The sequence below is a fragment of the Microtus oregoni genome, unplaced genomic scaffold (genome assembly GCF_018167655.1).
Source record: "Microtus oregoni isolate MIOR12 unplaced genomic scaffold, Mior012 000016F_ref0000370, whole genome shotgun sequence".
Classification (NCBI taxonomy): Eukaryota; Metazoa; Chordata; class Mammalia; order Rodentia; family Cricetidae; genus Microtus; species Microtus oregoni.
The window spans coordinates 24,662,503-24,686,555 of record NW_024543075.1 but is presented as its reverse complement, the minus strand read 5'-3'; the positions used below and the strand labels follow the sequence as shown (position 1 = coordinate 24,686,555).

Sequence of the window (24,053 nt, the reverse complement as noted above, 5' to 3'; positions counted from 1 at the left end):
ATGTTTCAATTTGGAGGAAGTAGCTACACAATAGTTATATAATCTCTCTCTATATATTATGTAATGTATAAATACATATGTGTGTGCAATTGTTACACACACATATATTCCATTTTACTCTATTGTTCCTCACTCTCCATTCTCCATATCTTTAAACTTTTCACAGACCCCTTTCTGCTTACATCACACACACGTGCGCGCGCGCACACACATGCACACACACATGCACACACACACGCACATGCACACACACATGCACACATGCACACACACACACATACATGCACACACACACACGCACACACATGCACACATGCACACGCACACACACACAGATTCTGTATATGAGAAATATGGGGTATTAGTCTTTCTGAATGGGGCTTATTTTGCTTAACAGTCTTTGATTCCTGAGATCTATTAATTTCATCCTTTACAGTTGAATAAAGTTCCATTGTGTAATGCACTGCATTTTTTCTCCATTCATTGGTTGCTGGACATCTCAGCTGACCCCATTCCTGGCTATTGTGGACAGGTCTGTGTGGTATGTTGAATGGGATAGCCGGGTCACATGATAGCTCTGTTTTCAGTTATGGAAGGGCTGCCACGCTTTCCATAGCTTACTTTCCCTCCAGCAATGTGTACAGTTCCTCTCTCAAACGTCTTGCATTTTTTTTTCTGACTGTTTTTCCATGGCAATCTCAAATTGAAACCACCCCTAACCAATACCTAAGTTTTATTGGGATTCTGTAGCCAGACTACCACAAGGTAGAATTTACCATTGACTGTGTGCCTACTATTAGAAAACTTATTTTTGCCTAGATAATTTTCCATTCACATCTGAGTTACTTCAAGAGGCTCCATGCAGGATACAGGTGTTCAAAGGTGATGAACGCACTCATTCCTCCCCAGGATTCAGGGTGAGTGGATTAAGGAAAAATATGGGTTATTGGATATGCTATATTAGGGGATAATTGTTTACAAATACTGTGTTTTGTTGTGGAATAAGCTAAAGCTGTGCTTGTCATCAATAACATGCAGAGAAGCAGTTGTCACAGGAAGGAATTCAGAGGCTTTGTGGTCACTGTAGATGCCCGGATCCCCTCTATTTCCCGAGAAACTTCCTGAGACACTGTCTACATATCCTACCCCAAGTTACACAGTAAGGAGAGGCCATCAGATTGGGGGGAATGAACCTAAAAATATGGGACTCCTGATGCTTTTTTTGGATCTATTGGTCATGAGACATGTTCTCTTTATAGGGTCTCTTGGCCTCTTAGTTATAAAGGACCAATGGATTGCTGTTACCATTGATTCACTTAGATTCAATGAATCACGAGTTGTGGTTTCTACCAACCTTGACCAAAGGAGCCTCATTATCCGTGTTTCTTTAAACATTTAAAACAGATACACACAGCTACATAACCTGTGATTGGATGTATGTGACATTCATGGAAGAGGCAAATCTGCAGCAGTAGAAACCTGAAACTGGGAAGAAGTGGCAATATACAGTGAGGTTTCGTCAGGGGATGACATCATTCTGGACCTGGTTCTACAAACCTCACCCAAACCCATTGAACTGTACACCTTGAAGGTATAAGATGTGTTAGGGATGTAGCCTATTGGAAATGTGTTTGCCTAGCATGTCTGGGTCTGATCCCCAGAATGGTAACACGTAACACACACACACACACAGTTTTATGGTAATTTCTACTCAATTAAAATGGAGAAAATATTATTCCACCTCCTTTAAGGACAGAGGGAGCATTTGACCTCTTCATTTCCTTTCCACAGGAAGTTATCAAAGGACACACAGAAGAACTGGAAATGCTTTATTTCAGAGACATACGAAGTTAGTGAGATCAAGGTCAGGCAATGATATCACCTGTGTAACAGAAGAAAGAGCTATCTGGTTTAGCTACCCAACTACAAGCATGAGTAAGGAAGTCAGCACTTACAAACAAAACTACTACAGTTCACAGGGACCAGGCTCCCTCATTTGATCTGGACATCACGAGATAGCCTTGGAGCTGTAACATCCAGTTCAGTGCACAGCACAGCTCCTTCCTCTCACTTGCCAGATGACCAAGAATCATACACTAGTTTGGCTGCCACCAGGTCTTCCACTGCCATTCCTGTAATGGACAGAAATTTGATTCATTTTTTTTTTTTTTACCCCAGAACAACTTTGTTTAAAAGAACCCTGAATGTCTTCTGATACCCTGTGTGCAGATACTGCTAAAGCCCACAGGGACAGCAATTGCTACATGAGATGCTCTCAGACTCAGCATACAAAGGACTGGCCAATAAAAGAAATCCTAAGCAAGAAATACCCCCATTTTATAACCTCCAAGATCTCGTTCAGAGGCCAGCAACATTTCAATAGAGGCTTGTGATAGTTTAATCTCTTTAAGTCACATGGTCTGTTACAATGGCCCAGTTCTGCCCTTACAGTGGAAAAGCACTCATAGGTCACTGGTAAGCAAAGATTCTGTCTGTGTTCTGGTAAGGTTTTATTTATGGACACTACAACCTGAACTCGGCCCCTCCATCCCCTTCCCCTCTATGTGGTTGATGACTAGGCTGATGCTCGCTGTCTTCCTCAACTCAATTGGTCGTCTTATTTGACTTTTATTTTGTTCTGAGACAGGGTCTCTCACTGAGCTGACTGGTTCAGCTAGTCTGCTGGTCAGTGAACCCCAGGGGGATCTTCCAGTTTCTGCCTCCACAACACCAGAATTACAGGCCTATCCATGTGCTGCCATATCTGGCACTTTCCATGGGTTTTGGGGGTGCCAACTCAGCTTGTCCTGCTTGTGTGACAAGCATTCTCCTAAGTGACCTCATCTCCCCCAATCTCTTCCATCTTCCTTATGTGCCTGAAAGCTGTTCTCTATTTACACAATCCCAATCATTTAGAAATGTAGGCACTATTTGTAGCTCATAGCTCATACAGTTACAGGTAGTTGGCGGGGTTACCTTGAACCATTACAAATCCTGTATCTTTAGCATCCCCCATTTGTCTTAGAAAGACTGAATATCCCTAATCCAAAAATCTGTAATCTGAAATGTTCTACAGTCTAAAACTCTTTAAGATCATATTGAAATTCAAAAGTTTTTCAGTTTGCGTTCAATTTTTAATATTGGGGGGATGGTGGAGCAGGGCTCAGCCAATCAACTGTCAAATCTACAAACATACTCCCCAATAGAAAAAGGATTCAATATGAAATACTTGTAGGCACAAGAATTTCAGATAAGGCATATTCAACCTGAAGTTTTAAGATATACACCTTAATTTTTGTACCCAGTATGTACAGAAAGATTCAGCATATATCAGAAGAGAGGGTGTGTCAATACACCAGTCACTCAAGGTGGGAATACAAAACTTGCAAAAGAGTAGATTTCTGCAGTATTTGTCTCTTTAATGAGGCTAGCTAAGCCCCAGATGCAACTGGATAAGTAGGGTGTCACTGGACCAGGCACTGGATTAAGTTTCCTTTCATTCATCATCTTCTAATGATAAATTAAAAAAAAAATTTACCTACCTGTCAAGGCCTGGATATTAAGTGGTGGCATAGATTCTGGGTGGCCAGGGTACACATTTTATCATATGATATCACACATGCATACAATGTGTTTGATCAAATCCTCTCCTTTTCTTGCCTCCAGTTCCTCCCATCTCCCCAACATTTTTCCCTCATATATATATATAAATTAAGTACCCTTAGTACTACTTGTATGTGCATGGCAACCTCCCAAGGGCCACAACCTTGAAGTAAACTGACTCTTTAACCCCCAAGCTGCCATCATTTGCCAATAGCTTCTAAGCTAGGGGTGAGACTTACTGACCTCTACTCCCCATCCAAGCTTTTGGTTGGCTTGGTCTTGTAATGGTCTTGTGCATCAGGTCACAACACTGTGTGTTCATGTGTGCAATAGTCCTGCCATGTCCAACAAATACTGTTTCACTGTAGTGGCTCCACTACTGGCCAGCATATTCTCTCTCTCTCTCTCTCTCTCTCTCTCTCTCTCTCTCTCTTTCTCTCTCTCTTCCCCCTCTCTCTCTGTGGTGTGTGTGTGTGTGTGTGTGTGTGTGTGTGTGTGTGTTGAGATAGGGTCTCTTGATATAGTCCTGGATGTACTGGGATTTGCTATGTAGATCAGATTAGTTTTGAGCTTACAGAGATTCGCCTGCCTCTACCTCCCTAGTGTTGGAATTAAAGGTGTGAGCCGCCATGCCCAACCATCCAGAGTACTCTTAAAACTGTGGCGAATGTTAAAGTTCCTGCTGCTCAGGATGAAGAAGTATGGAAGATGTTGGGCAGTAAGCACTTTTGAGGGGCCCTGGTAGTATCCATTTACTAACCATTTATAATTAAAAATTTTTAGTTTAATGGCTGATTATTACTCCAGTTACCATAAACATCTATTTATTTAATATGGCAGAATGAGAGAGTTTATCCAATGGCAAACTTTTCCCTGTGAGTCCACCCTTCCTTCATTGCGTCTCCATCCATACTGGTCTATACAGTTTGGAACTCCTCATGCTTGCCCATCATTGGCATCATTTGGGAGGGGAGGGGGAAATGAAGGGTCCCAGGCTGTATACTTTCTATCTCAGTCTCCCTTAGGTCAGGTCTCTGTCACTTCTGGTTAGCTGTTAACAGTTCTGCTCCCGGCTCTCTTCCTCTGACGGATATCGACTTCTGAATTAATTTATGTCTAACCCAGTAAATCAGTTCAACACTGGCTCTGTACAAAATTTTTTTCTAATATAGCTCACTGATGTCATAAGAACTCAAGGTGACAGATGCAAATGGCTCCGAGACGTTAGGTCACTTGCCTAAGGTCACATAGCCAGCGTGTGATATAGAAGGAATCTGATCCTTGACTGCCCGAAGCCAGAGTTCATAGGCTAAACAGCACCACCCAAATTTGTAAATGATTGATCCAAATGACGGACTTTGCAACGGTTTCCTAACCACTCACCCACTGAGCTTGGTAACCCATTCATTTCTCCTTTCACTGCCTTGTGCTCTGGTTGGATTTGTGCCCAGGGAGCAGTTTGTGGGGCTTACCCAAAGACTTGAACACCGTGGTCTTCTCACAGAGTGCAGGCTTCGCTCCTGACACCACTTCTCCGAGCTCAGCGAAGATGTCAGCCTGTGAAACGAATGCATGCTACCTAGGACTGAGGCACCAGCCCACGCTGGGCTGGCTTCTGCGGTCAGTGCAGGCTATTCCTGAACTGGAGAGAATGAAAAGTGCTTTTTAAAAAGACCGTCTGTGAACTGGATGGTGTTAGGAAGCCTCGGCCCTCTGATAACCTTTTGGGGGGGGGGGGTAGCACCTGTGTTCTTCATTCCATGGACACAGATCACTGTGTCTGGGTAGCTGCCTGCCAGGTCCCTGTCTGTGAAGAAACTGATGTGCGATTACCTGACCTTGTACTTTGGCAGCCTCTTGTTGCTTACCTATCCCAATTATAAGTGGGCATGGGCAGTCAGGGAAACATAATCTTATCGCGCTGTCATGTCGGAAAGGTTTCCAGGCTACAACAGACTTCCCATCCCACTGCCTTATTGCACAGCAAACTGGGGGAAAAAAATCAACTCTTCCTCCAAGCAGAAGGACAAGAAGACACATGTCACAGCCATATGGCTATGTTTTTCTAGAAAAAGATTAAAAAGTGCTACAAGATGTTAGGATTGTATTCCTCACCAGAAGGTGAGGTGACCAAGGTCCAGAGAGGAAGACAGTGAAACCCTGGGAACCAGGCCAGGGCCAGCCAATGGTCCTGCCCGCAGGAGGCTCACCCCTGACAACAGAACATCTCCTGACTCCTTCAGTGCGGCCTCCCGGGAGTCCACATACAGCACCGCTTGCTTCATGAGCTCGTCATCCAGTTCTCGCCAGTCAGGTCTGCTGGCTCCGACAGCTATGAGATAGCAAAAGAGAGTCTGAGCCCAGGAAAATCCTAGGTAGGGTACATTAATAGATAGAGTTGAGCAGAAGGCCAGTTGGGACATTTAGATTAGAATTCCTCATTTCCTAGACCAAGGCCTCCCCAATCAGAAGACAGAATTCTTGTTAAATAGAACACCTACCTTTTTTCCTTATTCTTTTGAAAATTATTTGTGTGTGTTTGTGTGTGTGTGTTTGTGTGTGTGTGTACAGGTGCATGTGTGCATGCAGATGCATGTGCGTATATGTGCAGGCACATCTGAAGGTCAGAGGTTAAGGGTATTGTTCCACAAAACGGCTATCCACCTTGTTTTGTGAGACAGGAGCCCCTCACTGAGCTTGCTGCATAGGGCGAGCTGGCTGGCTTGTGAGCTCTAGGGATTTTTCCATTTCTACTTCCCAGCGCTGAGATTATAAGCGCACGCCTCCATGCCTGGGGGTTAAACTCAGGCCCTGCTGCTCGCCGTGAGCCCTTTCATGGCCGAGCCATCTCCAAAGCTCTTCTTTTCTACCTCACACCCTACTTCATTTTGTAAGATTTCAGGTCACTTAGCAGCAGTCAGGTTTGGAAAAGATTTATTTCGTTATTTTAAATCTACATGTGTGTCTGGTGTGGGTATGTGTATGTGCAGGTGCCCGAGGAGGTCAGGGGTCAGATGTTCTTTAGAACTGGATTTCTAGGCAGTTGTGAGCCACCCACCACGGATGGAAGGAGCTGAACTCAGGTCCTCTGCAAGGACAGCCCACACTCCTAACCTCTGAGCCATCTCTCCAGCACAGCCTTCACGGGTCAGGCAAACACTGTCCATGCTGTGTTTTCTATGTGTGTGCTATTCGTGGACCCCACGTACTCTTCAGTGTCCAAGTCCATTCACAGAGGCACACAGGGAAGCTGTGAAGAGCGAAGGGTCCTGCTACCCAGCGCATCAGTGAATCTGGGTCAGAGAGAGCCCTAGGCTTTCACTCAAGAACCTCCTCTTGCTGGGAGTGACAGCTAACTGCAGAAACCACACAATAGAGAACCACCGCTTCTTCTCATCAGCTGGTGTGCTCCCCAGTCATCCCTGTTCCTCGCCTGAAACGGTTTTCTTCTGTAGGCACGACAGAGAGCCCACTGTTAAGCCCACAAAGAAGCCATAACAAAAAGACAACGGGGAGGGCTGTAACTAAAGTTCAGCGGCACAGCACCTGCCCCGCCCCACCCTGCCTGTGTGAGCCCCGAAACTCAACCCACAGTACCGCCAGAAGGGGGAGATAAAAAGGAAACCCGGACTTTAGATTGCCTTAGCAAAACCAAAACTGATTGATGACGGGCAAATGACCTAGTGGGTAAAGCACATATCATGCACACGTGACCATCGGAATTGAAATCTCCAAAATCTGCGGAAAGCTGAATGCCATAGTGCACATCTGGAATCCCAGTGGGCCTGTGTAAGGAAACAGGTGAACCCCTGGAGCCCCCTGGGGCAGTTAGCTTGGAGAACACATAGGTAAACAACAAGAGATGCTTTCTCAAACAAAGTGGGAGCCAGAATCGATAGCCGAACTTGCCCTCTGACTTCCGTGTTTGTGTAGGGGCATGCTCGTGTGCACGCACACTTTTTAAAAGAACAGGAAGAGGAGGATAAGGAGGATCAAAAGAAGGAGCGGAGAGGAGGAAGAAAAAAAAAACCCAAACTAACTAAACACCTCACAAACTGGCTATTAGGTCTTAATCATTGGCCTTATCCCCCTGCAGAGATTGGGGCAATGAATCCAGTGTATCACGCCTCCTGTTATAAGGACATAGGATAATGCACAGGCTGCAACCAAAAGCCTGCGGAGTCAGGAGGAAATGAGCAGGAGCAAAGCCAAGAGAGGGACTGGAAATGTTGCATTCCTGGCCACACGGAAGTGAGTGTGTTCTTCTCCAGGGGTCTGTCCTTATCCAGCCCCAGCTAACGGCTACTCCATATGAGTGCATAGCTACTGTTACCAGACTGCCCTCCATCCCCACTGTGTGTGAAGAGCAGCAGGAAATCTATTTGCATACGTTATTTCTTGATTTCTCCGTAGTCCAAGCAAAGCCGTCTGCTGTCTGGAGCCAGCACCAGGGTAGCAAGCTAGTCTTTGAAAATATGATAAAGTTTTAGCCAAATCCAAAGCAGCATTTATATGCTTTCTTGAATTGTTGTCCATTTCCTCGTGTGTTCTCTTTCCTGCCACTCTGAGCTCTGATTTCCAGAGAGCTCATCTTCAAGACTGTAGGAGGGGGAGTCTACAGAATAAAAGTACTCACTAATGAAGCTTGTAAAGAAATCATAAGGTGGTGGGAAAAGCTTCCAGTGTCTGGGGCTACTCCCGTCCCTGCTTTTTACAGACAGCCACTGCCTCTGGCAGGATGAATTCTCAAAGGGCCATGTGAGGCCACTCTGGTGGATGTAAATGCTCCAAACCACAAGCCATGAGTCTGACCCAGATCGGCACTTGGCCTTGCTTCAGTGGGGCTAGAAAGAGTGAAGATCTTGGAACCCTTGCTGATGGAATAAATGGGATGTGGGCCCTAGGAGGAAAGAAGTGTGCTATGGGGGAGGTTAGAGCCAGACCTGCCCTTTAGCAGGGCTATAAACAACTAGAATCTGTCCTTGGAGTTCCACTGTTATCACCGGGACTTTAATGAAGTGTATTTGAGGCTAAGTGAACAGATAAAGACATTTTATCCTTAGGTCAAGGGAACACAAAAAGAAGTATCTTGACTCTATATCAGGCCATCCCCTTCAAGAAATATATAGATATAGAAATAGCTAGCTAGCTAGATATTAGATAGATATATGATAGACAGACAGACAGACAGAGAATGAGTATAAAGGACTCATTGTAGCTGGTTTTGGTGGTGGTGGAAGGTCCTTAGGAACTGAGAGTAACCTAGGTCCTCTGTCTCTAGCATGTGGGACTGAATCCTGTTACCACACCAGCCTGGAAAAGCACCTTTGAGACTAGATGAGGTTATAGCCCAGCAAACACAGATTTTATCATTTTGAGACTTTAAGCAGAGCACCAGCCTAGCCTTGAGCGGATTCTCACTGTTTAGTATTAAGTTTGATAAACAGAATAAAAACCAAGTGAGTCAGCTGCAGCTTTAGTTCTGCCCTGGGAAATACATTTCATCAAGACCTGTCCCTCTGGATGTCTCAAGTCCTTCCAGACAGTTTTGATCCCAAGAGACAAACCTAGATCCACCTTTTACCTGCCAACTAAGCCATCTCTTGGATGGACCTATATCCTGGCATCATTTTCCTACAGACTGAGACCTTGACTTCAGTTTGACCTAGTCTTCTAGTTGTTGTGTTCACTCTCCTCAGGGCCTTGCTTGTAATCTTCTGTCTGGTTGGAGCATCCTGTCTTGAGCCTTTGACATGACTTGCTCTTTCTTATCATTTGGGTTACAGCCTCAAGTCACCTACCCAGGCGGCTCTTCCAGTAGGTAGATCAGAAGGATCTGCCTCAACTTCCCCCTTCTGCTTCCACTGCCAGACTCTTCCAGTGTTCTGTTTGCTGCGCAGGCTCCTCACAAGCAGAATAAAGCCAAGAGGAAAGCCTTGACCTCGGATGCTCTGTTTACTGTGGCATCCCCCAGCAGCTCGAACCATGGCTGGTGTGTGGAGTAGAGGCAGTAAACATTTATGAATAGACACGGAATCTCTTGGTTTGACTCCTGCCTGCTCATCCACCTATGTGTGCAGCGCTCTCAGCTTCTGAGATGACAGCATGCTCTTGTCATTTCATGGCGGAGCACTGCTACTATCCTCAATCCTTGGCCGCTCTTGTCTGCCAGGCAATTGAAGCCAGACTTCTCATTGGAAGATAATGTTAAGTGCTATTCAGAAGTCTGGGCTCTGAGGACAGCCTACCTCAGTTCAAACCCAACTTTGCCTCCAAGAATCTCTGACTCTTGAAAGTTACTTAATGTCTCCTTGCCTTGGCTTATCCTTCTATAAACTAGGGGTTATAATAACTATTGTTCCTATTTTAAAAGGTTGTTGTAAGGGGTAAGTGACTTTATATAACATATATACATTACATATATAACATATGTGTATTATATATACATATAAATTATGTATCAGAGAGGGTTGTGGAGATATATCAAACAGTAAAGTACTTGTTATGGAATTATGTACCCAACATCCAAGTAAAAACTGGGGTCATGGCTATGCATATCTGTGACATTGTGGGATGGGTGGGCAGTAGACAGAAACAGGTGGTTCCAGGAGTTCTCCAGCCAGCAATCTAGCTAACTAGTGAGTGTCGGATGCTGTGAGAGACCTACCTCAAAAACAAGATGGAAGACATCCAGTGTCAGCCCACACACATACATAAACTACAAACATTTATGGGTACACATGCACACACATGCACACATGCACAGAATTCAGGACAGCATCTACGATCGCTAAGTATTTTATGTAGCCCATTTCTTACAATGATCTCTAAGGTTATTTGAAGATCTTCAGAGGTCCCAAGTGTCCTTAAGTTGAGAATCCTGTTCCATACATTAAAAGCACCCATATGTGATATTAAATCCTTTCGGAGCTGTAATTATTTTTGGAAACTGTTTATAGTTGAACATGTTAAGAACAAACTATTCAGGCCAGAGCAGTGAAGCAGGCCTGCCATGCACGTCCTGGGAGGCACAGGACGGAAGGTCACAAGTTCAAGGCCCACACAGAGGAACTTGGTCTCAAAAAAAAAAAAAAACATTCCAAACACAGCAAAATGAAACACTGTTTGTTTGTCCCAAGGACTTGGAAGTTGTCACATTAAAGAATGAAGTTGTAGCTGACCATTTGTGGCAATATTCCATTCCACAAGACATTAGTGAAATATTCACCAGTTTTACATTTAATTTTCACATTTTGAGAGGCAGTTTTTCAGGCCTTTGGCTTTTTGAAACAGGTTCTCTGTAAGTAGCCCAGGCTAGCCTGCAATTCTCCATCTCCCTGCCTGCACTTCGGAGTGGGCTCATTCATTTCTGATACCCTTAAAAAAGCAGGTACAGAGAGGAATGGGGATAAACACCTATAATCTAAGCACTCAGAAGGCTGGGGCAGGAGGATATCAAGTTTAAAACTAGTCAAGATGTATAACGAGACCCTGACTCAAAGAAAAAATCAAACCAAAGTATTTGGGCATTCTGTGTGATGAAGAAAGCACTTCGGACCCAGTCTGCGAGCATGAAGCCTCTCTACTCACCATTGATGTGAGCTCCAGGCTTCACCCATTCACCAAATAAAATGGGCTCTGTTGCCATGGTGACCGTGATGATGACATCAGCACCCGTCACAGCCTCCTGCACCGACGAACAGACCCGAACATCTCCTTGCACTGTGCTTGCAAACTTCTCTGCATTTTCCCTAGTGCGGTTCCACATTCTCACCTTAGAGTGGGTAACAGAAAGGGACACTGGTGTGTTTCTTCACTGCTAATGCCACGCCAGTCCACACTCCTCTGATATGGTGACAGCGGTGTCTTAAAGAATGAACATTTCATCAAGGTCACAGCATTAATTCGAACAGATATCTGCTCAGCCAAATGGAAACGGCCTCTCCTTTAGAGAAAGAGGACACTTTCCAGTTTCAGGGCAGGGCATTGCTTTGATGGCTTAATGATTACAGGGAAGGGTCTGGAACCATACAGGCTTGGCATGCACGACAACTCCTTTTTTACTTTATATTATTCCTGCAATGATTTTTCCCTCATTCAGCCTCAGCCCACATCTGTGAGATGGAAATGACAACCGGGCAAAGACGGTGTGGAACTTAGTCTGAATTTGGAGCTCTGGATCAAGGTTTCCGCAGATACAGGACTCACGAAAAGACTGCTTTGTCATGGAAGAACTCCATCAATGAAGTATAGAGGAGGATTGAAAAGCAAACATTTTTAGGTGAATGGTGTAGCTGATAAAAAGAAAAATTGTCAAAGTCATGAAATCCTGTAAGGTGCTAGGGTGGAGGTTGACAGGGGCTGGCAACCTTGAGAGCTGAGCTGTTGTGAGTTTACTAACATTCGATGTTTGGGTCAGAGACTGAGAACCTTTCTCTAAAAATAAGGCCCAAAGACTCTCTCATCGGGAGGCACGGTAAATAGAAAAACAAGCTGTACATGTAAGCTCATCAAGCCAGGCAATGGGGTCAACATACCCAGTGGTAAGTCACTGGCCAGCTGTGCCATCTTTTCTGATAGGAAATGGTGCAAATATTACACAAAACTTAGATAATCTGCAGCAGTGACGTGGGAACCATTGATGAAAGCACAGGATACACAACTGTGTGCAGCCAACAAGGCTAAAGCTCCTGTAAGGTGTGGGTGAGAGCAGCCCAGAAGCTACTTGCCTGTCTGTGAAAACAGCTAAATGGCTTTTTCTTTTTTCTTCTTCTTCTTCTCAGTCTTTATTTCTCAAGACAGCAGTATTATTTTTATCATAAAAATGCATACTTTGCATTGCTTCCACCTCTCTCACAGGCATACATTAAAATGGAAAAAAAATGCATCATTAAACATTTCCTGAGAAGCGAGGCCACGGCAGGGCAGCAGGGGGAAGGTGGCAAGATCTGTGGATGGCAGCGGAAGGCGGCTGTGCTCTCTGCTTACCAGGCCTTGCCCTGATTCTCAATTCACAGTCCGAAATTCTTAAAGCCTCCCAGTAAGAGAAGCACGGGGAGGGGCTGGAAGTGCAGCTGATCCCCGAGGTGTCAGAGAATCACTTGGGTGGCTGGCGGCACTCCCAGGTGTGGGTCCTGTGAGCCACGAGCCTGAAAAGAGGTGCTCAGGCTTTGTGAGGGTGATCTACACTGGACTCGCCCACTGTTTGCCCATGTTGGGTGGTACCTAGAGGACCCCTGTCCCATCTTCCCCCCTCCCCAAACTCCACCCTTACTCACCTCCTTGAAGGAGAACTGTTCTGTGAAGATCTCATAATGACTATATGCCTGGACCCCAGCCCCAAGGATGCACAGCACCTCGCTGTCACGGGGTTTCAAAAACTGAGAGGAAACAGGGTAGCAAAGGTCAGCGGGTGAGAACATCAGGTGTTTGAGGCTTCAGCCACCCTCAAAAGCTGGTGGGCACCATGGAAATGCCACTTTGTTTCCATTTACCCTCTGTAGAGAGGGGCAGGAAGGAGGGAGCCTTCACCGAGTGCCTACTCTGTGCCAGTACTCAAGTCTCCTGATCTCATTTGGTCTGGACAAAAACCCTATGGGATGAACACTCCTAGTGTGTGTGTGTGTGTGTGTGTGTGTGTGTGTGTGTGTGTGTGTGCATGTGTGCCTGTGGTGGACAGAGGTCAATCTTAGGTGTTGTTTCTAAATAATCTAAACACCTGAACTGCCATGTCAACACTCCCTTGGGTCATGGCACTTCTGCTATGCAAACCAGCATCCCACACCCTCTTCCTTCTTAAATTAATGAAAAAAAAATCCAGATTACAATTATTCCCCCCGAATCCCATTTTCCTCTACAGTTTTTTGAGATATGGTCTCATTATGTAGTCTAGGTTGTCCTTGTGGCGATCCTCCTGCCTCATCCCCAACTGCTGGGACTGTAGCTGTACACTGTCCTCCCAGATTAACATCCTAGTCTAAACTTCTGTGTTTAAAGCAATACCCTCCACAAACCCTCCCCCTTTCTCATGGGGGTGTCACTATCACATTTGCTTGACCTTCTGCCTGGTGTGGTCCTGCAGTGCCTCACTTACTGATTTCAGTCCTCTCTCAAACGACACCCTGCCAGGGAGGTCACTTCTGAATTGCTTGGAGCATCATCTTTTTACTCAGAAACAGCGGTGTGTACCTGTCGACCTAGCTATGGGGGAGGCTGAGGCAAGTGAACCACCTGAGCCTAAATATTCAAGTCCAGTATGGTCAACATAGTAAGGGCCTCATTTCAAAAAATAAAAAGTCATTTCCACTCCAACATTTTTAACTTCGCTTCATTTCGTCTCCCTAACATACACTATGGGTTTTGAAGGGTATTATTTTTTCAGCAAACTCTAAACATACTAGCAATTATTCACTAATTAATAAAAAAATTATGAAATAGTTAAACATGCAGTAACATTTATTAATAATTAGTATATAATACATTAAAGAGCCATTTAATTTTTTAAAAAGTCAAATCAGTTTCCACTTTAGCTTTTGAGACAGGAGAACGGGGAACTGTGCATGGAAGGTGTTTGGGATTGTGTGGCACACATTCAATAGTTTTGTGAATTACTGTGCGCACGCAATAACCCATGTTTGGTACACGGAGTCCCAGTCATGAACAAAGTCAGACAGTATGTTCCACATTCCTCCCCTCTGCCAGCACAGTGTAGCCACTGGCCTTACCTTCGTGGCGATGGCAGACACAGCTGCTGTTCTCTTTGCAGTTATGACATTCCCATCCATGACCTTGGAGGAAGAAAAGACAGTGAGGAAGGTGCCGTCCTAGGATGGAAACCCCAGAGGAGCAGCTCTGAACTGCAGTGAATGGGGGGCTTAGGGCCACGCTCAGATCTGTTCCCTCCCCCTAGGAGGGCTTTGAACACTAATCTCTATTGACTGGACTCTTCACCTGTAAAAACAAGGAGGGTGCCAACAGCGCAGAGGGCACCGAGAGTGCTAAAGACATCTGTGCTCAGGGAAGCCACTGCGCACACTGCACATCACCCTTTTTGTTTCCTTGCCCTAGGATTCTCAGATCTCCAAGCTGAGGGGAAACTTCAGGGGTCTGATTGTCTCTTCACATCACAGGAGCTTTGGAAAGGCACTGTTCCCAGAGTCAACCTTCAGAATGACTCGGGCTGACTCTCTGGCTTGGGGTATGCACCTCAGTTGTCAAGGTCTTGGGACCCTTTCCTGGCACAAGGAAAGCCAAGGAAATGAAGTCCCTAGGGATGGGATCAAGCTACCCTTGGTTTCCAAGGCTCCCCAGGAGGTCGTGATGCCCAGGGAGGGGTGAGCATTTTGCCTGGCTGACAATAACTGTCACCCTTTCACTCATCTTGGCTGACTCTCAAAAGACAAGTGTTATTATTTGTTATTATTCTCATTTTACAGGCAAGAAGTTGAATCCTGGAGCTACAGAACATTCAGCAAAGCCCCAAAGTCCTGCCATCTGGTGCAAAAAGTGGAAGTCCCAGAAGTGGGGATTCATTGTCATCATTGTCCTAGGTAGCATAGATGCTGTTGCCACTGGGTGAGCGCAGGTTGGGAAGAGCTAGATACTCTTCCCTAGTCGGAGTCTGGGCAGACTCCTTCAGGATTCATACACTCAGAGGGAAGGAAAGGGGGTTTGAGAGCCCGCTGAGAGCCCTCTAAGAGTTAAGGGTATCACACCAGCATCCGTCAGATGGGGTCAAAGAATGACCTTAACTTACGAGCTGTGTGACATCAAGTCAAGGATCTCTACTGACCTCAACAAAAATGAAAGGGGAAGCAGCAGGCTGAGGCAGGAAGATCGTGTATGTGAGGCTGGCCTGGGACACAAAGCAGACAGACAGACAGACAGACAATGCATAGAACCTAGGCTAGGACTGGATACACCATTGACTTAGATGAAAGAGGTTGAAGTCCAGCCTTGCTTAGTAGGGGGAAAGTTGAGCAGTACTGCTAGCACTCACTCCTAGTCTCTGAAGTGGGGGGAAGAATATTATGTACTTCTTGGGTGGTTTTAATTATACAGGTAATGAGCTTAGAACCCTGCATATATATATATATATATATATATACATATATATACACACACACATATATATACACACACACATATATATATACATATATACATACACACACACATATATCCCTCTGTCTCTGTCTCTCTCTCACACACATACACACAAATCACTCGGTAAATGTGAGCTCCTGCTTTTTTCCCACCTCGCTAGATGTTCAAAACATTTATCAGGAAGACAACTAACAGGCTGGGGGATAGTCTTCTGCTCCATGGGTGGGCGGGGCGGGGGGACTCGATGAATAAATGTCTGTTTGGCTACTACTTTAGTTCAAGCTATGCGGTTGGTGTGTCTGTCTGCACGGGAACAGAAGCAGGAATAACAGGATTGTCATTCCCACAGCCGCCTGTTTGTAAGCCACTGTGGGCTCAAAGTGGTCTTAGAAACAGATGCTGTCCAGGTCTCATGCTGACGTCTCATGCTGGTCACTCGTGATCGTATGTCACTTCTCATGGCTTAATTCTGGGCCTAAGGAACACTCTCTACTCCAGGAGGGACTTGCTCTCCCTGCTCTGTCCCAAGGGAGAAGAGGTTGCTTACCGCCAGCAGGGAGCCATTGCTGGGCTCAAAGAGAAGCACTGAAGCCTGGTGGGAGGGGATGGTGGATGAGTTGCTGTGGCCCTCGTAGAAGGTGACTAACTTGGTGGTGAGTGCATCCTCAGTTGCACTGTAGGCTGGCATGACTCCCAGGAAGCTGAGAGAGAGAGAGAGAGAGAGAGAGAGAGAGAGAGAGAGAGAGAGAGAGAGGAGTTGCAACTCCTTCCAGTCTATGCTATGTGTTCCGTGAAGTCCCATTCATCTTCAGTCCTCCATCCCTGCTGCTCCGCTGGCACGCCGCTCCCTGTGCCCTCATTCCTCTGCCCTTCTCTGGGGCAGGACTCATAGCCTGGCTTTGGACCAGAAAGCCATCACAGCCCTGCCACTTCTCAGCTGTGCAAGCGTCACTAAATCACTTTACCTCTTTGGGTCTCAGTTTTCAACCGGCGGAGTGACTACCTTGGTACCTTGGTACCTCCTTCCTTGCTAAGTAAGAACAGTGTTGAATTACAGCAGGTGGCCTCTGTAAAGCGCCCTCTTGGCACAGTGCCTGTGGGTAGTGCCCCTTAAGCGGCAGCTGTCATTAGCAGAGATCAAGCAAGACCTCTCCTCCCCTCTCCCACTGCTTTCCTCGGCGTTTCTCCGTCTTTTTTTCGAAACCTTTTCTCCCATCACCTTCTGGTCTCTTCTTCACTCACCCTCGGTGCTTGGCCACCGGCACCACGGTGCGCACGGGCTGCATGACTCCTCCATCCGAACCTCTGGAGAAGTTCGCCAGAGCAGTTTCCAAAGGCGGGATGAGGAGGCTGGAGCTTCGGAGGTGGTCCTGCACCTCGTCCGCGCTCAGGAACGCTGGCGCCCGCCTCATCTCGCCGCCTGCCTTCCAACCTGGGCCAGGCACTCACTCCACCTTCCCGAATCCGAGCCCTAAATGAGCGCACAGCCGGCGGCGCAGCAACGAAGGGCAGGCTTCCCGAGGCGGAGCATCGTCGCCCCGCCCCTCGATCCCGGCCACGCCCCCGCCACCCACCCCAATTCCTAGGGTTTCCCGGGACACTTATCCTTAGATTGGAATCAAGGCTGCAGGCTGGAGGGGTAATTCTTGTTCCCACTCCTGTAATTAGGCATCGCCACAGCCCTGGGCACGTTGTGTGTGTGGAGAGGACTTTGGGTTTCCACCTTGTCACTCCACATCAGATCCACTGGGGCTGGTATTGTGAGAAAGATAGGAGAGATGACAGGGTGCTCGCTCTTAGTGCTTGCTTTGGTGAAAAAGGGCTTGGAGGGTTATGCCATACTTTTAATTCCATCTCCTTCTGGAGTTTCTTCTGTTCCCAGTCTCTCTCCCACAACCACCTCTAGACACTAGCTGTCATTTTAAACACACAGCTGACTCGACTCAGGTTAAACACAACCACCTTCACCTTGAAGTCTCGGACCAAGGTAATGAACTCAGTCACATAAAGAGCCAAATACAGTTTGTTTTTTTGCAAGTTCATGTTGTATTTGAAGAACAGACAATATACATAAAATGCAAGGAAACCAGCCTTGACCAGCAGTGCAGGAAGTGCTTTCGGGAATCCAGAGGGACTATTCTAACCCAGAGAGGCAAGGTGTCAGGAAGGAGCAAAGAAAACGAGGGTTCGAAAGAATAAGAGCATCAGCAGCCGCTTATCTCATTTGACTACACCAACTGCGGCTGAGGCATGGAGGTACTGTTGTTAGCCTTCCTAGTGTAGGTTCTGGGATCTGTTCAAGGTATCCACCGAGTAAGCAGCAGTTGGGCTTCTTTTGGAGTGTGTACGTGTGTATGTGTACATGCCCGTTTGTGTCTGTCTGTGTGTGTAAGCCGCCACCATGCATGGGTGCATGGGTGCTATGAACGGAACCCCGGCCCACTGGAAGAGCAGTAAGAGTCCTTAACAGCAGCGTCCTCTCTCCTGTTCCTTGTTTTGTTTTGCTTTGAAACAGCATCTTGCCTAGGCTAGACTGGCTTCAAAATCCCGCTGTAGCCAAGACTGGCCTTGAACTCCTGATGCTTCTGCCTCCACTTCCCAGGTGCTAGGACAGCAGGTGTGCAGCCAGAGCCAGCTTTAATTTTTATTATTAAAACAATACAACTGTTATTGTAATGGCTTGGAGAGAAAGGCTATTAATAAACTCACTAGTAACGTAGGAGAAGCTGCTGTGTCTTTTTCCCTGCCCCCTCCTGAGACCTTGTCTCTGCCTGGGGAAATTCTCTGCTGACCATCTACAGCCCTAGGAAGGCGTGGGTCGCTTGCCCCTCCCTAGACTGCTGCCAACACTCTAAAAGTGACAGCAGGGAAGAGTGGTCCCCGGGCTGCAGCAATACTGACTCAACAAAATTTATTGGACACACTCAGTAAATAACAGTCAATACTCAAGAGAAATATTAAAATAAAACAATAAAGTAAAAAATAGCTAAAGGAGAACAACGATAAACAAAATATCTAAAAAAATTAAATAGAAGTTAGAATAACGGAGTTTCTCTTTTGCTTTGGACTCTAGGACAGCTCCTTCAAAAAGACTGAAAATATTATATGGAAGTATTTATCCGGGCTTCTGAGTTCTGCCGTCGCCTCAACCGTCTTGCTGCCTTTACTACGAGTCTCAGGTTGTGGACGAGCGAGCGCGCTAGCGGAACTCAGCCGGGTGGAAAAGGTTCCAGGGCGCACGCGTGGGCGACACCCAGGCGGCTCCTTCCGGCGCGCGCCCCGGCGCCCCTTGCGCGTTCCCGTCCGTCTCGACCCGTCCGCGCCGCCAGGCGGTTGGCTGGAGCGTTGAGAGGAGGAGCCGTGCCCGGGCGACGCGCGTCCCCTCGTGGCCGTGGAGGTGGCTGTTGTGGGGTCTGAGAGGTGCGTGTCGTGGACCTGTTCTGCTGCCGCCCTTAGACGCCCCAGGAGTTCAGCGTGGGTCTCTCCACACCCGCCTGTAGGGATTGAGGAACGAATATCATTGTGTATGTGTGTGTTGCCCACCTAAAAGAAAGGAGCGACTGTCGGCCTGTGCATGCGGTGGCCACATCCATCTCCAAGGAGTTTGAGATAAGACACTTCTAAAGGCAGAAGTGCGTCTTGCTGGTTTTGAAACAGAGCCTGGCTCTGGCCGGGGTTTGTTGCAGGTTTTCACTGCGGTTCAGTAGAGGAAGACTGTCGGGCAAGATGTCCGGGTGACTTCCCTTGCTAGCAGCAGTGAGTGGAGCAACTGTAAGTAATCCACACATTCTGGAGGTTGAGGCAGGAGAATAGCAAGTATGAGGACAAACAGGGCTACAAAGCGAGACCCTGTCTCAAAAGGAAAGCAGAAGGACCCTTCGGCTGTCTTGGGGAAAGTTTTATGATAAACACGTGTGCAATGCGTGTGGTAAAGGCTTTCAAAACCCTTTTAACCTCCTGACTCTTAGTTTGGTTGGTTTGTTTATGACCCTCCCTTTCCCTCCTCTCCCCGCAATTATTATTATTATCCACGGTTTTGTTGGTCCTTAGACTTGCCTGGTCTTGTATGCACTATGTAGCCGAAGCTGTCCTCAAGTTCACATAGTCCCCTTGCCTCAGCCTACCTAGTTCTGTGACTAAGAGCATGCTCCATCCCACCTAGCGTAACTCACTCCATTTTGACATGGACACTTTTCAGTTTAGCGGCTCGAGGAAGGATTTGGGATCCAGGATCAGTTTTAATCTTAACCTGATTTGACACAAGTCACTTGACTTCTGTATCTCATCTATAGTTGGAAATAATTATCAATCTCATGGTTCCATTTATTTAAAATATTGCTGTAGCACAACATAAGCTTAACCATGTTTTTGAGTCCCCTTTACCACACTTACAAACACTTTACTAATTCTAGGACATTTCTCACTCTCAAATAAATTTTCTTACTCCCAAAATAAATCCTGCATTTATTAAGCAGCCACTCTCAACTGCCTCCTCCTCGCTGCCCCTGGCAACTGCTGTTCTTTTTTTGTCTGAATTAGTGGAGTCTGGAATTTCACACGAATGGAATCATGTATGTTCTGCTTAGCATACTGTTTTCAAGGTTCCTGCCTGTTGTAACAGGTACCGTACATCATTCCTCACCCTCTGTGGGCAATCGAGACTCCATCATTGTATGTGTTTGTTCATCAGTTAAATGGACTTTGGGGTTATGAAGGTATCATGAACATTTATATATATGTCCCATTTTGCATTTATTTATTTAGTGTGTGTGTGTGTGTGTGTGTGTGTGTGTGTGTGCGCGCGCGCACTCGCATGTGTGGAGGTCAGAGGACAACGTATGGCAGTAATTGCTCTCCTTCCAGCATGTTGGTTCCAGGGCTCACACTCAGATCATCAACCTTGACAGCAAGCACCCTCACCTGCTAAGCCATCTCACTGGTCCTGTACAATTTTTGGTGGGAGGGAGGACAGGGTATGGACATACTTATGTTTTCTAGGAGTGAGATTGGAGAGTCCTATGGAAATTGGGCATTTGGTCTTTGAGAAGCAAGCTGCCAATCTGTTTCCCACTCTGGGCTGCCCCATTCACCACCAGTGGGGAAAGGTTCCAGTTTTCTACCTTCTGGGCACAAATTTTCTATTTTGTTTTTGATGTAGAATGTCTAGCGTGTGGTAGATTAAGCAGCAGCCCACTGAGCTTATATTTTCCGTTTTTCTTTGAGTAATGACGTGAAATCTTTTAATGCAGTCATTGGCTAACTGTAGGGTTTCTTTGTAGAATGTCTGTTTAGGACTTGCCCACTGTTTAGTTGGGTTGTCTTTGGCTGTAAGGGTTACTGTATATGTTCAGGTTGTGATTTGGCAATGCTCCCTTCCACTGTTTGTCCCAGAGTGCATTGTTGTTAAGTGATGGTTTGAGATTCTGTTTGTTCTAAGCATTTGTTTTTGCTACCACATTGCATCCCTAATCATTTTGCATATGGCACGAGGTTTAAACCCTGTTTCACTCCTTTGCACATTTGTTGAAAATTGTGTTCTTTTCCTCGTAAGTGAGCAAGCGTGATGACCGTCAACCATGGTGCATGGAGCGTTGCCCTACTCTGTGCCTCTGCTTTTCTCAGTTTCCTTCTGATGATCGACGTTCTGCAGACATGTTGATATCACGAAGTGCTGGGCTTCCAACTTGATTCCTTGTTCAGTATCCTTTAGAATTCCATATGAATTTTAGGACCAGCCTATTAAAGGTGTTGAGTTTCTTTTCTTTTCTTTTTTTATTGAGTTATACATTTTTCTCTGTTTCCCTCTCTTTCTGTCTCCTCCCCTTCAACCTTCTCCCCATGGTCCCCATGCTCCCAATTTACTCAAGAGATCTACTTCCCATGTAGATTAGATCTATGTATGTCTCTCTTAGGGTCTTCATTATTGTCTAGGTTCTCTGGGATTGTGAATTATAGACTGGTTTTCTTTGCTTTATGTCTAAAAGCCACTTATGAGTGAGTACATGTGATATTTGTCTTTCTGGGTCTGGGTTACCTCACTCAATATGATGTTTTCTAGATCCATCCATTTGCCTGCAAATCTCAAGATGTCATTATTTTTTTCTGCTGTGTAGTACTCCATTGTGTAAATGTGTCACATTTTCCTTGTCCATTCTTCAGTCAAGGGGCTTGTAGGTTGTTTCCAGGTTCTGTCTATGACAAACAAAGCTGCTATGAACATAGTTGAGCACATGTCCGTGTGGCACGGTTGAGCATCCTTTGGATATATACCCAAAAGTGGTATTGCTGGGTCTTGAGGTAGGTGTTTCCTAATTTTCTGAGAAATCACCATACTGTTATCCAAAGCAGCTATACCAATTTGCACTACCCCCATCAATGGTTCCCTTTATCCATATCCTCTCCAACATAAGCTGTCATCCGTGTTTTTGATCTTGGCCATTCTTACTGGTGTAATATGGAATCTCAGAGTTGTTCTGATTTGCATTCCTCTGATGGCTACGGATGCTGAGCATTTGTCAGGGCTTGGGAGGTGTTTCTATTGCAACAATGGACCTTTCAGTCTCTGAAGACAGAACGGTCCTTTGTTTCTTAACTTTCTTCTCTTTCCTTCCCTTCTTTCCTTTTTAAAAAAAGGAATGTTTTATAATTTTTGTTTACAGGTCTTATACTTCCTTAGCTTAATTTATTAAGTATTTTGCTTTCTGATGCTCTTGAAAATGGAATTGGTTTTTAAAGATTGTTCATTGCTAGTGCATTGAAGTACGATTAATAAAAACTCAGAGACAGATATTGGGGTTTAACCTGAAGACCAGAAAAGCAAAACAGCCTACCACTGGCTCCTACCTCAGTCCGAAAATGGCCATCCTGCCTTCAGGAATCTCAGAATGAGACTGACTGAGAGCTGTCTCCTCCTGTTTTATATTCCTCTCTAGTTCTGGGACTAAGGGCATGCTTCACTACCACCTGGTTTCTATGGCAAGCTAGCGTGACTACTGGGATTAAAGGTGTGTGTCATTGCTGCCTGGTCTGTCAGGCTGTTCAGCGTGGTTGTTTACTTTTCTGATTTTCAGGCAAGCTTTATTGATTAAAATACAAATGATCTGCCACTATGGGTACAGAAACAAGTATTTTTGTATGTTGATCTTCAACTTGGTTAAGCTTATTAGCTTGATCTAATACTTTCTTTTGTGGGATCATTGGGGGTTTTCTATATGGAATACTGAAGAAAGAAAGGTTTATTGTTTTCTTTTTGATTTTGATTTCTTTTCCTTCTTCTCTGTGCCTCATTCTTCTTTGTTCTTTTTTATCTTCTTTCTTCCCCTGTTCTTCTTTAACTTATTTTTTTTTGTCTTGCCCAGTTGCCCTAGTTAGCATTTCCATGCTTATGTTGAGTAGGAGGTGTGGTGCAGATAGCCTTGTCTTATTTCTAGTCTGAGAAGGTTCTTATTCAGTTTTTCACTATTGATTATGATGTATCTGTCATGTGGAGGAACTACATTGCTGTTCCCTCATTTGTCAAATGTTCTTACCTATTGCCTTTTCTGCTTCAATCTTGATGATCACCGATGATGGAAGAGAAGCGATGTATTCAGTGGCGGACTAAAGCCAGGAGAACTAACTCCCAAAGACTTCAGTTCTGAGGCTAGTTTGCACTTATTTTATACTCTAACAACCACAAGCTGGGATAAGCAGGAAAGCAAGCAGGACTTTACAGAATCATATTCATGCACAGCATTTAACCTTTTATTTTTCAAAGGTATATGTTGCAGTTGCAGGGTGTAAGTGTCTGTGGTCAAGGGCAACATTTACTAGGGGGCTGGAACTTTTCAACTGCTTTGGCCCCTATTCTGTCTAGGTGACAAAGTGAAGTGATGTCTGGTAATAAGTGATACTTTCATTAAACAAGCCAATTAATCAATAAATCAGTGTCTTATAATTGTTTTTATCTACCTTATTCCACTTCACCATGGTCATAAATTGTATTATATGGATGGACCTGAATTCCCGAGATAAATCCAACTGTCACTTGATAAAAAAAAAAAAAAAAAAAAAAAAAAAACCTTAAATATTTTTCTGGCTTCAGTTAGCTAGTACTGTTAATGGTTTTGCATTTATACTCTTAAGTGATACTGGTCTATAGGTTGCTTGTGATGTTTTTCTCTGGTTTTGGATACAAGTAATGGAATGAGTTAGAGGGTGTTTGATCTTCCATTGTTTGGAGGAGGTGGCATGTGTGTTTATGTCTGTGTTTATATATATTTCTCCTGGTTCCTGGCTCAGAGATCTCCAAGCCCCTTGAACCCCTGATGACAGGAGTATCTTTTGTCATTCTTAACTAGTTGCTT

General features: G+C 45.4%; 1 protein-coding gene across 1 annotated transcript; it reads right to left on the bottom strand.

Annotated features, from left to right (window-relative positions):
- Positions 1 to 1,816: 1,816 nt before the first annotated feature.
- On the bottom strand, positions 1,817 to 17,205 carry Crym (crystallin mu). Its single transcript, XM_041666665.1, has 8 exons — positions 16,951 to 17,205; positions 16,256 to 16,409; positions 14,328 to 14,390; positions 12,882 to 12,983; positions 11,194 to 11,377; positions 5,814 to 5,935; positions 5,076 to 5,160; positions 1,817 to 2,132 (listed from the first exon to the last, which is right to left on the bottom strand). Exons 1-8 carry the CDS (start codon positions 17,118 to 17,120, stop codon positions 2,068 to 2,070), a joined length of 945 nt encoding a protein of 314 aa, XP_041522599.1. The 5' UTR covers positions 17,121 to 17,205; the 3' UTR covers positions 1,817 to 2,067.
- Positions 17,206 to 24,053: the final 6,848 nt, after the last annotated feature.